We start from the raw sequence: 15,232 nt of genomic DNA on the forward strand, positions 1-15,232 counted from the left end.
CAGCTGATTAGCAACAGTCCAGACTTTGTATTGTACAGTAGATGTTGTCCTCGCCCCCACCCCACGCATACACCTTTGTCATTACACTGAATGTACTACATGGTAATGATTGGTTTTCCTTTTGAGACTGTGACACATGTAATGCTCCTAATTCAAGTTGGCGATCCAAGACCTGGCACATACTTGGCATTTAAAAAAATTTTTGATGTGTCCAGAAATTTTGCAGAAAAAAGGGAAGTACACCACTATTTTATTTTAAAGTCCTTTTTTTTTTTTTTTTTTTTTTAAACTTTTCACAAAGGATTTGCTGTGAGTCTTCAAGTCATCTTGTCCAATCCAAAAGCTGTATTTAAGCGTCGTGGATCCCAGCCAGGGATGCAAGAATCTGATTTTCTAAAACAGATAACAACAGTTGAAGAACTGGAACCAAAAGCAAGTAACTGCACTAAGGTATTCATTTCACTTGTGCTGCTTGACCTTGTTCGGTGTCAGCATTAAGAAGTGTGGCTACCCAAAAGATTTCCCTCCCCTCTAGGTTCTCGTGTGGCACACTCGGACAGAGAAGGTTAATCTAGCCAACGAGCCAAAGTACCGCCTGGACACAGTGAAAATTGAGGTATAAACTGAAGCAGCACGTGGTGCAGTATGCCTGGCTAATGGACGTGGAAGAGGAGTCCGGAGGTCAGGCTGCAGAACGTTCAGGTATTGTTCGCTTGACTTCAGTACGACAGCCTATGTTGTCATCTGACGGACATCTGTTTCAACAGAGCTTGTCCGTCCGCTAACACAGCTGACGGGATGGGATCAAATATATGTTTTTGTCTTCATTTGTTCTGCATGTCTTCCCTACAACTAAACTGGCAGTTCTTTGTACAGTATGGCTAGTGACACTGGAGGATACGATTGTGAGTATCTTACGTACTTTTTGTTCTTCCCATTTGGCCTTATAATTGGTAGAACTGAGCAGGTTTTAGAAACAAATCACAGGCATTTTGCCAACTAAATGTTCCCAATCGCTCACTTCGCAATGTTTAAGTTTTGTAAGGTTGGTGGCAGCATACGTTGTAGGAAATAAAACCCACAAAAATAAAAAGGTCTATGGATTCATCTGTTTAATATAGGGATATAACATTTTGTCAATACTAGGCACCATAAAATGTAAACACAATTACTGTCATAAACCTGGATATACCTTCAAGGATTGAAAGTGGCTTGTTTAGTTACCCTGTTTGCATACAGTGCAGAGAAAGGTCTTCATGTTATTAGCACTATGTACATAAGAAGAGATCCAAATTACAGGAGAGGCAGATGAAATTTGAGTTCTTTAAACATTCGTTAAACTAAGTTTTGTAGTAACATCCAGGTTTATCTTCCTTTCACTAACCACGTTCCCTGTTAAGCACATCATAACAACAGCACAGTGAAGTGAATGATGAAATAAAAGAATTTTGATACACTAGAAAACAGTGCTCAGTGATACATTTACATTCTATTTATATGATGAAACATTTGATCATACAGTACCTTCCTAAGGATTACTGGCTAATTTGGGGGTGGTGTTTATACTGTTAGAGGTATTACTAACATGATAACTACTTCCCTTATATGCAGACATTACAGCTATAATTTTATTGAGAGTAAAACTGATTATGCAAGTTGACTGAGCAGCTTCTCAAATAATGTGGTTTATGAAATCATGGGAAATGAGCAAAGCTGCCCTTGACATAAAATGGTTTCTCAACCTGCTTTTCACATCAAATTTAATCAGTACAGACCAACACGGTCAGTCAGATAATTCTTAATAGGAACAAATGGGGAAAAAGAAAAAAATATATATGTACATGAATAAACAGGGGAACTAGATGCATTTTAGCAAGGAATGTCAGGTGGTAGTTCTGGATGAAACTTGCATTGCAGTTTTCATTTCCACAGCTGTGTGCTGAGAGTCTGACCCGATGAGCTTCCAGACCATCCTGCTGTTGTGTTGGGGGGCTGGCCAAAACCCACTGTTGGGTTCGTACTACTGATACTGATGCCAGCCATTTGCTGATTCATCTGTGAAACATAAAAAGCTTATTTTAAAAGGCTTACTTCACTTTTAATTCTTGTTTCTTTAGCCACAGTTAGACATTTTTAAGTTACCCTGTTGTATCAGAAGCTGCCTTTACTGGAGGTTTAGTCAGATAATGAAGTTCAATAGCAATTATAAGTCCTTTTCCTCAATGTGAAAATTAGTCAAAGCACAGGAGTAAAAGCCGACTACCAATTATTTCCCTAGAGAAAGCTACTTTGTTTCCTTCTTGTTCTTTATCTCCTTCCATATTTTTTAACACTGTCCATAAAGTGATCTCAACTATAGTCTATTTATTCATTTTCAAGACTCCATTTTTTTGTCCCCCAAAGATTAACAACTGAAAAAAAAAGCACCAAAGCAATCTTTGAATTTGTATCTGAGTCCACTATTCTTTTCAACTCTACCAGCATGTTGTTCTTTAACTGTAAGGATTGAGGACCTTTTAGAAAGTAAGATACTCCAAAATTATACATTGTGGATGACAGCTATTATTCTGTCTTTATTAAAATCTTAAATGGTTCTATATACTTTCTAAATATTAAAAGTCATAAAGCATACCTTTTCTTTTGCTTAACCACTAAATATCTAAAATTAATTTTCATTATATAAGGTATAAGATTATATATATTTTTATTCCAGACTGGAATCATATATGTATAGAGGCATCCTAACCCTTTCCCTGCAGTACTCTAACATTGATGATAAGGAAAGGCAAGATTTATCACAAAGCACAGAGCGGATTCAAAATCTATGCTCAGGGTTGGAATGTATTCTTAATAAAGTTCATTTGTTATTTTGCAAAGACACTAATGTTCACCACACTGCTGATGAGGCATAAGTGTCCAGTTCGTCATACCTACTAAAGGATGCTATAACCACCTTTCACTGAGAGGGTGCTGGAAAACAGCAGCACCCCTCAGCATGCCTGGAAGTAAGGGCCAACAGTAACTCCTTATGGATTCATCTAGCACCTTAACCTGAGCTGGGTGTGCTTCAGCACTTTGTCTCACAAAAGCTGTTACTGACATTTGGTACTTGAGGTTCCCAGAGGATAGAGCTCAAGAGTCAGATGCTTAACCAACTGAGCGCCCCCCCCCCCCCCGATAATTCCTTTAAATAATGACAAGAGGGGCACCTGCCTGGCTCAGTCAGTAGAGCATGTGACTCTTGATCTCAGGGTTTTGAGTTTGATTCCCCACGCTGGGTGTAGAGATTACTTTAAAATAAAAGTGGCATTCATGAGATATACAGTGTTTTGGTAATGTTAATTATCACTATAGACTATTCTCTGAATGCTCTCAAGGTAAAACAGCTGACCAGAACAGAAACCAAGATCCCCCAGATGCTAGAGAAATCAAATAAGAACTGTAAAGGGAAGAGTTGCTGGAGCATGAACAGAAGTCTAAGGTCAGAATGGAGCACTAATACAGAAACGGATTTGAGAAAAGTTAAATTGTCAGCTTTTGGCTTTAAACTAACGTAAGTAGAAATGGGATTTTGTAATATAAGGGGATGTCTGAGACAAACAAAAATATTTCTTATAAAGCCAAGGGCAGTAGTCACATGACATAGAGAACAGTCTAGATCCCTCACCAAATAGTGCTTTGAGAAGAGGAGGCTGGATATTTTTCTAATTTGTCAAAGTTACCACATAAACCCCAAAATTATTAGTGACGGTAGGCTGGTCTAAGTAGACTATAAAAATACCCCAAAAGGGAGCTGGGTTAAAAGCTTGGTGCTAATTTCATGGGAGGGGAGAAGACAGGAAGTCTCTCAAGATGCCCAAGACAATTTCTAGCTATTACAAACAGGATGTTCGCAAGTGTTATAACCTGAAGTGAAAAAATGCTTAACATTTCCTTATAGGATATTCTAAATATAGTCAGTGACTGCTCATCTGTCTATGTGATGTAACTTCGTAATACCTATAGACAGTTCTCACCTCATACAACATACCCCTACTCCAGTCCTTCTGCCAGGTTGTTAGATTTAAGTAAAACCATCTAGAAAATAAATCCAGTTTCTCTGATTCTGGAGAAGTTGGACAGCAAATGAGCTCTTACCTGTGAGAGGCTCCACTGGGGCTGCTGAGCTTGCGGCAGGCCAGACTTACTCTGGGGTGCACCCATCTGTCCCACCATTCCTCCTTGGGGGCCAACCACATTCGGAGGAAGTGGCATCACGCTGGTTTGTGCACTTCCCATAAACCCATTGGGCAAGGGCATGCCCACCATCACGCTTGCACTCTGTCCCAGCACATTTCCGAGAAGGCCAGGAGCTGCAGGAGTAGGCACAGGCACACCCATTGATGGAAAACCTTGAAATGCAGTCGGTGCTTGTGAGGTAAATGGTATATTTGTGGGTCCCATAAACACACCTGCATTTTAAGAACCATGAAAAGAAAATGAGAAAACAGGGCTATTGTATACAGCTGCACTCATCCCTCTAATCACAGAAAAAGGATCACCATCTTTCTCAACTACCCACAGCAAAAATTTTAACTCCAGTCTGCTCCTACTGCTCAAACTCACACCATAACCCTCAGAGCTGGTTACTTCCCGAATGCAGTTATAAACCTGAGCAGCACATTGAATTAGGATAAATAAATCTTATGCAATAGCTATAGAAAATATCCAAACTACGTAGCATGAGATTACGTGCTGACAAGCACCACTGGGCTCCCACTATCAAACAGTGAGAGCTGTCTGCCTTTAATAGAAGCAGGTGGGATGGCCTATAACTTAGCTCACTATTTAGAGGAAATGGGCCTAACACATTATGTAAACAACAAATCTTACTGTGCAGTATTTCACTATAATTATTAAAAACTCAAAGTTTTGGAATTCTTGTAACAGTGCTTATTGTTTACTTACAGAAAACTGTACACAAAGTTGTAAACTTCATGCAAATCAAAATAATTCTTCAAACACAATCCATGTCCTGTAACCTTGTGAAACAGTATTAAGTGATATGTGAACAGCTTGTTAATTCTAAGTGAATAAAGTTCTGTGAATCCTGTGTATGCCTTTTTAATTCTAATGCTTCAATTCTGTATTTGCACAAATTGCAACAAAGGTACCCATTACATAGAAAAACAACACAAAGGGTATACTTCTAGTAATGTCACTACACGTTGCTGACAGCAGATTTTAAAATGAATTACCAGGAGTACTCTGCTGCTGAATGGTTCCTGTACCATACAAAGATAAGATGGAGTCTTTGGAGAGTTGTTTCTTTGCCACCTCTTCTGACTTTGTAGCTTGCTCAGTGAACAGATCCAGATCTCCAGATATTACTGTAGACAGAGTGGCAGCTGCAGGTATAGAGGGCGTCCCCTGAGACAAATACCAAAGCAACAAGCTGTCAAATTCTGCATACTGAAACATAGTTCATCTGTTACTTAAAATCTAAATGAAATTAGAAATTAATTGTACAAGGTAATATGGTGACATTACAGAGGATCATTCACAAGCCCACATAAAAACGGTACCTAGGAGGAAGGTACAATGTTTCCTATTTTGAATCTGTTGCTGGAAGAGAGGCAGACTGAGGCTCTTTCATAATAAATTGCGTTTACCTGCTCAACTGACAACTGAGTTTTTGCCCGTCACATCCTGACCCACATCCTGACCACAGTGGCTTCAACAACAGCATGTGATGGCCGTGTGAGGACCACCATTCCTGGAAGATGCTGAGGCATCCCCTTTGGCAACTACTACTCCAAGGATCTGGTAGCCCTTGAAATAAAGAACATTGCTACAATGACAGCATACTCCAAGAGGGTCCTGCGAAGGCTGATCTTGTCTTCTTTGAAAAAAAGAAAAGGCTTTTTCAAAAGCTGCATCAAGATATTTTTATAAATCTAACCTAGATCAGTTTTAACCACAACATTAGGATGTTTCTAGTCCATCCAGAAATGAAGCACAGCTAAGTTCAACCACCTATACTCTCAACCATATCTTCAACCCCACTTTTGGACAAGGGGCAAAGGAACACAAAGAAACATGTAGACACGAAACAAAAATTTTCACTTAATCTATATCTGCACACAGATTAAAGTGAGATTGTTATAGCTGTGATTGTATAATGATCTCTAAAGTCACTAAATATTCAATCACATTTGTTTACATGAAATTGTTTTATACATGAAGAGTTTCAAAGAATTCTAAGAACAGTAGAAACTGAGTAAGAGTCTTCTCAAACTATGGAATAAAGTGAGAGTAGTAGGTACAAGCTAAAAATCATGCATATGATTTGTCTTAATTTTTTAAAAATTCAGACATTCAACAGGTTGGCTAAAAAACCTAGCAATAAATTACCATCCAAGCATTGTATTCACAAATTCAAGCAGATCAAGATGTTGAATCTATTATGACAAATTAAGAATTTTGAGATAAGCCACTTAATTTTGCAAAAGATCTAAAATGCGTAAGAAATTGGACATAATGGAATACCAAATATAACAATATGCTTGAATAAAGTATTATCTGAACTACGAATGATGCAACAGAAGCTCACAGAAGCTAAGAGCAAGAGCTCTGGAGCCAGGCTGCCAGGACTAGAATTCTGGTCCCACTGCTTACTAAAGAAAACAACGTACCCTTATATTGTCACTTAATCTCCACTGTCTCTCTTCTCTAAACTTGGGGATAATAAGATTTCCCACCTTACACAGTTGCTTGTGACCACAAGAAGTGCTCTCTGGCAGGGTTAAGCACACAGTGTTTACTGTTAATGCTGTCAGGTAATGAAGCAACCATCTCACTAATCTTTCCATCATGTTTAGTTTCTGTTCAATCGAAGAACCTGCTTAAAATCCAAAATGGCTGGGAAACCTATTACAGTAGCTCCCCCGTTTCCACCCCTTCCAAGATACATTCCAAGTACCCTGTGGATGCCTGGAACCACAGAGAATACCAAAACCTACATATACTATATATATACTATGCTTTTTCCCTATACATCCATACCTCTGATAGTTTAATTTAGAAACTAGGCACAGTAAGAGATTAACAATAACTATAAAATAGAACAATTATAACAATACACTAATAAAAGTTATGTGAATATGGTCTCTCTCAAAATACACTGTACTCACCCTTCTTGTGATGTGAGACGATAAAATGCCTACATGATGAGATGAAGTGAGGGGAATGACAAGTGAGGCATTGTGACAAGTGTTAAGCTACTACTACTGATCACCCGAAGATCATCTGCTTCTGAACAGTGGGCAAGTGAAACCATGGAAGATGAAACCACAGTCTCATCCTAGAGCAGCCTAATATTCACATGCTCTAAACATGTATATTTCTTCTGATGAGGGTGGATAAAATAGAGTATCTACCTCAACATGGTCATAATCTAAAAAGAGCCAAACCAAATAGCATGATGAATAAGCACTCATATGTCTGTTTTTATTTTTTGGTGCTCCATTTGATAGCAGTACAACTCCAGGAAAAAGAAGAACGTTTGCCTATCAATTTACACTTTGGGACACTGCAGAATCCCTAACCAGAGGTTCTCTGGCTGTCGGGATCCTAGGGCTGACCCAAGGAGAAGGCACAGCACTCATGCAGGTCTAGATACTGTTTGTATATGTATATTATAGATAGAAGGAAAGGGATGGCTTCTACAAGTCACCTCTGGGGACTCTGGAATGATTCCCTCTGAACCCCCAATACACATGTGCATTCTGGTTAGCTGAATATATCTAACCTTCTTCACAAGACTACACAGCCAAACAGGTAAATCTCACTTTCACATGAGTGGGAAATCTTTTTTTTTTTTTTAACATTTTATTTATTCAGTTGAGAGAGAGAGAGAGAGAGAGAGAGAGAGAGAGAGAGAGCACAAGTGGGGGAGGGGCAGAGGGGGAGGCACAAGCAGTCATGGGGCTGATCCAGGACCCCGAGATCGTGAACTGAGCCCAAGTCAGACGCTTAACCGGCTGAGCCACCCAGGCATTCCTGAGTGGGAAATCTTTTTAAAAAACATTAATTATGAACGAAATGAGCACTGAAAGAATTATAGGGGCTCAGAGTAATTCCTATTTCTGTCCAATCAATTTTACATAAGAGAAACCCAGCAAAATTAGTAATTTCATAGCGGGAGTGTATGTATAAAATGTGTACTTTAACCTGCCTTTCCCCTCTCCCCATTTTGAAAGACATTATTTTGAAAACATATCTGGGTTTTAACCTTTACATGTAGTTCAGATGAAAGATAATTCTGTTCCCCAAGTATTTTACAGGGCTCACAATACAACTGGCACAGTTTTGGTCCAAAAACAATGCTCTAAAAAAAGAATTAGATGTGATTTAAAAAAAAATCAGTCATGTTACTCTTGTTATTAATGCAGAATGCACAAAGCATGCAGGTCAGACCAACCCCTCATGAAGGCAGGAGCTACACCCCATATTGCTTGTCGGGTGCTACTTAAGAGTTTAAATGACGTCTGCATTGTTCTACTTGCTTTGATACTGAACAGAACACATGAAGTAGTACACTGAAACCTCAGATGTGGGGTCTAATTCTCTAAGCGGCTGCAAAGAAACTCTCATAGTCCAGTGGAATTGAAGGAAGTCTAGCAGATAAAAAAGCCTCACTAGAATGCTACACCAAAAGAAACTGCTTTTCATGCTCAGATTGTCAAATATTCTAAATGCTTCTTTCTGAAGCCACAACATTAGCATTAGACAATTTTTATTACCACATGAATACCCCTGCCTGCACAAATTCACAAGGTGCTTAATGTTAACTGAAACCACAGTAGTAACAAACAGTTCCTCTTTTTATGTGTTGGGGGAGGGGAGAAGGAGCCAAGTCATAAAATAAAGCTATCTTTTCTGAAAATAAAAAATGATGCAGACAATTTTGATAAAGATAATTTAAACTAATTCCTCAAATTTATTTGCTCAATTCTATTGGTAATTATACAATGACTATCATAATAACAAAAAATATGTGTAATAAAATAAGCAAATTAATCTTCTTAGTAAGACATAGATTCTTATTAAAACTTTCTACCCAAACAATATACATTTGGCTCCGTTTTTCTAGAGAAAAGGGAAATATTTTACCTCAAAAATTATGCTGTACTGAAACAAACTACTGTTCCTTTATAAAGTATAAATTTAAAATAGAATCTTAAAGCTGTATGCTTAAGAGTAACCTATATCCCTAAAAAAGTTCATATATTCACCTTAAAGAAAGCTAAACACTTCATGGGATCACTTGTATGTGGGATCAAAAAAAAAAAGTTGAATTCATAGAAAGCAAAATGGTGGTTACCGGGACTCAGGAGTGGAGGAAATACAGGGAGGTTGATACAAACTCAGTTATAAAATGAATTAAGGTCTGAGGGCCTACAATGTGACGATAGTTGATTATACCGTTGATTATACCGTATTACGTTACTGAAATTTGTGGAGAGCTAAAGTGTTCTCATAAAAAAAGAAAAAAAGTAAATACATGAGGTGATGGATGTGTTAATTAACTTGATTGTGGGAATCAAATATACACTTTAAGTATTTACCATTTTACTTGTCAGTTATACCTCAATAAAGCTGAAAAAATATTTAAAAGTATTAAGCAATTTACAATTTTTTTTTTTAATTTTCTTTGTTAATGTTTTATTTATTTATTCATGAGAGTCAGAGAGAGAGAGAGGCAGAGACAGAGGCAGAGGAAGAAGCAGGCTGCCCGCCCAGCAGGGAGCCCGATGCGGGACTCGATCCCGGGACCCCGGGACCATGACCTGAGCCGAAGGCAGACGCTTAACCATCTGAGCCACCCAGGTGCCCAAGCAATTTACAATTTTAAAAAAGGAATGAAGGCAAAAAAATTCCACGTAGTATTAAGAACACAATTCAAAATTTCTTTACCATCAATATGTAAAAAAGTTCTGATCATTAATATTGTTCTAAATATAGGGCGCCTAGGTGGCTCAGGCGTTAAGCGTCTGCCTTCGGCTCAGGTCATGATCCCAGAGTCCTGGGATCGAGCCCCGCATTGGGTTCCTTGCTCCGTGGGAAGCCTGCTTCTTCCTCTCCCAATCCCCCTGCTTGTGTTCTCTCTCTCACTGTCTCTCTCTCTCTCTGTCAAATAAATAAATAAAATCTTTAAAAAAAAAAATATTGTTCTAAATAATTTTTTAAAAATCATTTTAAAAAGTAAAAATAGTGTGTCCATTATACTTCAATTTTAAAAAAAGGTTTTAGGACTAACTTAAAACAACTAATCTTCATAAAAAATATGAGTACTGAATTTGCTAGAATTTCTTATTCTTGGTTTTCCTGCAGCCAGAGCTAAATCTTTGGAATGGCCCAATACAGCATAAAAAAAGAACTACTGGCTTGTAATCAATATTTAAACACCCATGGTTTAAAACCTCTGAAGTGACCTTGTTAATCTCAGGCAAGTTTGAGATAGTCTGAGTTTTCCCACTGGTTCACTCTAAACAGCACTGTTTGCCTAAAGCAGGAGTCAGCAAACTTTATACAGTGAATATTTAGGCTTTGTGGGTCAAACAGTGTCTGTCATAACTCTTCAACTTGTAGTGTGAGAGCAGCCACAGACAATATATAAACAAATGGAATGGCTGTTTCAATAAAACTTTATTTGCAAAAATAAGCTGCAGGCTTAATTTACCAACTCCTGGCCTAAAGAATAAAGTTTTCAAATCAGAGACTGCTCAGAGACAATTCTTTCAAAATTAAAATTTTGAGACTTTTCAGAAAAGTCGTGATCATGTAAAACCATATTCTTATTACATACCTGAGCTGGGGGTATGACAGTTGCAGGTAAGGGATTAGAAATCATTGGTCCAAAGATGTCTAGATCATCATTCAGGGACGGCAATGTGGTTGTGTTCCCATTGGTCACTGGTGCCTCAGCAGGGCCATCTGAAAAGAATATAGATTCCCATCCTAAAGTAGATTCTCTTAAATTACTTGAAACATGGCATCATTGAAAAAATATATGGTTTAAAAAAAAAAAGTTCAAAAGTTGACAACAAAATATATGTCCCCCTTTTACCCCAGGCTCTCTCCTCTTTCCCAAAGAAACTATTTCCAGTTTTATTCTCCCAAAAATATTCTTTACTCACCGGCTTCTAGGTATAATATATCCAAACCCCATTTTAACAATAGTGGTATTACACTATTCACGTTATTCTGCATCCTGATGCTTCCTTATGTGCCAGGCACTGTTCTGAGTACAGACATTAACTCATTTAATTCCCATAACATTATGAGACAGACACAACTATGACACAAAAGAATTCAAATATGACTCATGAAAGCATTTTTTTTTCATTTCTAACCACAAATGGCAACATTTGTTTGAAGTCAGACCTCTTAAAAGAACTAGTTCATGTTTTCCAGTCCATTCTGCATTCCACTTACATCATGTATTATACATCATGTAAATATGAACCAGAAATAAAATATTTTAAAAGGACAAGATATTCTAGATTAAAAACACAATTAAAGGAACATCTTTTTTGTGGTATCTACAAGAGCTCAGTAAAGAAACTCAAATAACAAGGACATGTGAGCCAGTGGTGCCCATAAGCTGCAGAGGTGGGGACAGGGAAACAACCTCATCAAACAGACATGTTTAATTCTATCATATGAATAAGGAAGCATTTTATTAGCAGAAAATATAACTATATTTTATATATGCAGTTTAAATTCACACAAAAAAGCACATGTCCTATAAAACAATGACCAAGAGGAACAAAGGTAAAAAAGCAAAAACCTGACAAGTTGAGTATAAACTATATATTTCCAGTTTTTCAGTTAAAATTTTTTGCTTCTTCAATAGCAAACACTAATAATTAGGAAAATTTTACGAAAAAAAAATACCTTACACATGAGAAAATATTATTTTTTATTTTTTGGTGAATACAGAAAATGTCATTAATTGATTTTTATCACAGGTCATGTCAATCTAGTTTACAGGACACCAGTGAGCCCAGGATACACTGTGTGAGAACCAAGAGGTTCACCTACTCCAGGCAAATGATCTGTGTCCATACTTTTATAAACTGTACATCTTTCAGAAATTTAGGTCTAGGTAGTACACTGTACTTCATTAAGAATATTTATACTTTCAAATCTAAATTCTATTCAGTATCTAGTAGTACATTATCTAAACTATAAAACAACATGCAGTACTTTATTTGGTTTTTGAAGTCTTATTTTACCCTTCATACCCTGAGGATCACATATGTGACTAATAAAAATAACAGCCAACACTCAGTATAGTGCTTGTTTCGTGCCAGTCTAAAAAAATACAAATACATAAACACATATATGCGCTTCTTTAGTCTTTATAATGATGCTATGAGAGAGGTACTATTAATTACCCTCATTTGCAGATGACAAAAACATTAAATTTGTCCACCGTCACAGAGCCAGAGCAAAGCCTTGGGTTATAATATCTAAATCAATTTTTACTACAGAATCAACACATTCTTGGAAAAGATACAAACTATGCAAAAATTAATAAAAGTTCCTTACCATGGATGATGATAATGGTTGCACAATAATGTGAATGAATGTACTTAATGCCACCAAACTGTAAACTTAAAACTGGCTAAAGCAGTAAATTGTACATTATGTGTATTTTACAATACAAAAAGTCCCTACGTTTTTTATGCTTATAAACAAATACTTAAAAACATGCTTAAGACAATGTATATACAAAAGTCGTTTTCTTTAGATAAAATTGTTTTTGTGTGGGTGAGGGTGGACTGCATTCTATACTGCATGGACTTAAAATAACTTATTCAGCCCTTCACTACTGGACATTTAGGTAGTTTCCAGACTTTCACCATTACAGAAACAGTAAATATCCACAGTCCTTCATATAAAGCCCACACAGCTCCATGTTCTACTACTGGACTGCAAACAGCTTCATTTTCTCATTCCATTAAAAATTATTTGCATTTAAAATCTGACCTTTCAAAATCTCAGAAAAGCATTCCACACAAACTCCACCTACCATAGTGGAGCTGCCATGAAAGTCAACTCATAATGTAAGTCCAAGGAACTTTGGAATCCTTTAGAATAAGACACACAAAGCATCTCTTTAGAAATAGTGATCTTTACGGCAAGGTTGCCACTGTTTCCAAGTGGTTAAGGAAGATACTGTTTTAACTACAAAAACCTAAGATGAGGAACTTTCTCCCAGGTCTGACCAAGGTTTCCAATCCAGCCTCGTGACAGACAACGGTGACTCTTCTCTGCTTTCACATCTGCAGCGCACGTGTCTTCTTTTCTCTCTACCCTGGTTTTCTCCCCATATAATCCCCTAAATATGATGGATTTTACCCCATCGATTTTTCTTGTTAATACAAAAGCTAAGCATTCACAGAATTGTTGAAAAACAAATCCTTAACCTAAACAAAAACTTCTCAGCCTTGCATAATCAGTAAATACAAGTTCCCAATGGGTTTTCCCAATGGATTTTAATGTTTGTGAATTTGACTTGCTACCCTGGCCTGCTGTTTAGCATTCTTTAAAAAGGATTGTTTCAATTCATTTTGAAGGTTGTGTTTTTGATTGTCAGCATTTAAAAAGGACAGTTAAAGACTGTCATTATCATCATTATAAACATCGTAGTTCCTGGACATTTTAAAAGAATGTTTACATGTTATCATTTTTGTCTCTCTGAAAGACGGGAAAGGCATCTCTTTCCACTATCTCCAGTAACAGAAACCAGGGCACCAACAGATTAAAAGACTTGTTCAATGTCACTTCCCTAGTTAAACAGCAAAGTCTGCACTAGAACGGAGTCTTCTGATCCCTAGGCTAGTGAGTGCTCTTTACTTTAAACCACATTTCATCAGTAGTCACGTAATTAAAACTGTACCTAATTACGAAGACGTCACTTAAAATTCTGAAATTTAAAAGCCAACTTTTTTTTTTTTTTAAGATTTTATTTATTTATTTGACAGAGAAATAGTGAGAGCAGGAACACAAGCAGGGCGAGTGGGAGAGCAGGCTTTCCGCCGAGCAGGGAGCCCGATGCGGGGCTCGATCCCAGGACCCCGGGATCATGACCTAAGCCAAAGGCAGATGCTTAACGACTGAGCCACCCGGACGCCCTAAAAGCCAACTTTTAAACAGTTTATAATTATTTGCACCAAGAGCAGCAGTGACACCAAAGGTTCAAAAACCATTCAGCACCACATGCACAGTTCCTCTTCATCTCCCCATTCCACTGTCCTACCAAGCCTAGTATCTTCTCAATTTACAGGGAAGGACACAGGTGGATGTGGTCATCAGTGAGCAAACTGGGCTGAGGGAAGCAAGTGTCGGGTATAGTCAGCCCTGGGTCAACAGAGTATTTACATATCACAGTGAGTTCAATGAATCCTTTTGATCAAGGGTCCACTAATAGCACAGTCTTTGCTGACTGAATAAAAGCTCAGAGTCCACAAAAGCAACAGAGAAGTGGACGTCTGTGCAAACTAATCAGAATTCACCACAGTCATGCACCTCGGAGTGAATGTTGGGTTCCTTCCTCAGCTACAGAATGGTGGTGGGAGCAGCCAGCAGCAGGAGGAGGGAACAGCCCCCTTTAATCAGTATGCAGAAACAGTAGTTGGTGGACAATAAAAATAATGGGAGATCCACAGTACAAGAAAAGCCTAAGGCAAATGGAAGAAATTTAGCTGGGGACAACATCATAAAGAACGATAATGAAGCACAAAGGACCCCTTGAAAAGGCAATGAGCAAACTGAAGAAATTAGGACAATGCAGTAAAGTGAAGAAGGAATTTCAATCTTAAAGGCAAGGGATCAAGCCTACAGTTAGCTGCTTGTGGGTAACTGTTTTCTTTCAATGTTACCTTAAGGTTTCAAAGCAGTGTTTTATCTGAAAACTGAGTTTGTAGATGTCTGTTTTAAATTACACACATACCATAAATTTACAAGAAAATGTTAAAATGTTTCGAGCTAAAGAAAAAAAAGTTGTTAAAATCAGTGCTACATCTCACATGAACATAAGGCATGCCCAGCATGCATTTACTGGCCTACTTTGCATCATGACACTGATAAATGCCTAGAAAGAAGGTAACATTTCAAATATGACAAAGTCATGAAGGCCAGTCTCTGTCTTCTAGAAATCCTCAATATGGTGAGTAAGACT

General features: G+C 37.7%; 2 protein-coding genes across 4 annotated transcripts in view; one reads left to right on the forward strand and one right to left on the reverse strand.

Moving 5' to 3' along the window:
• The window catches only part of B3GAT2 (beta-1,3-glucuronyltransferase 2), a 67,526-nt gene extending 66,904 nt beyond the window's left edge, over positions 1-622 (forward strand). The window contains exons 3-4 of the mRNA XM_021691942.1: positions 302-450; positions 536-622. Of these exons, the coding sequence (XP_021547617.1) occupies positions 302-450; positions 536-622 (236 nt within the window). The remainder of the gene's footprint in view (positions 1-301; positions 451-535) is intronic.
• Positions 330-15,232, reverse strand: part of SMAP1 (small ArfGAP 1) — a 168,339-nt gene continuing 153,436 nt past the window's right edge. For 2 of the 3 annotated variants that reach the window (XM_044917295.1, XM_021691941.1), the window contains exons 7-10: positions 10,850-10,977; positions 5,238-5,409; positions 4,138-4,451; positions 330-2,055 (exon numbers count right to left, since the gene is read on the reverse strand). In XM_044917295.1, coding sequence (XP_044773230.1) covers positions 1,921-2,055; positions 4,138-4,451; positions 5,238-5,409; positions 10,850-10,977 — 749 coding nt within the window. In that variant the 3' untranslated portion in view covers positions 330-1,920. The remainder of the gene's footprint in view (positions 2,056-4,137; positions 4,452-5,237; positions 5,410-10,849; positions 10,978-15,232) is intronic. The other variant, XM_021691940.1, reaches the window with a different exon arrangement.

This window comes from Neomonachus schauinslandi, chromosome 8 (assembly GCF_002201575.2).
Source record: "Neomonachus schauinslandi chromosome 8, ASM220157v2, whole genome shotgun sequence".
Lineage (NCBI taxonomy): Eukaryota > Metazoa > Chordata > Mammalia > Carnivora > Phocidae > Neomonachus > Neomonachus schauinslandi.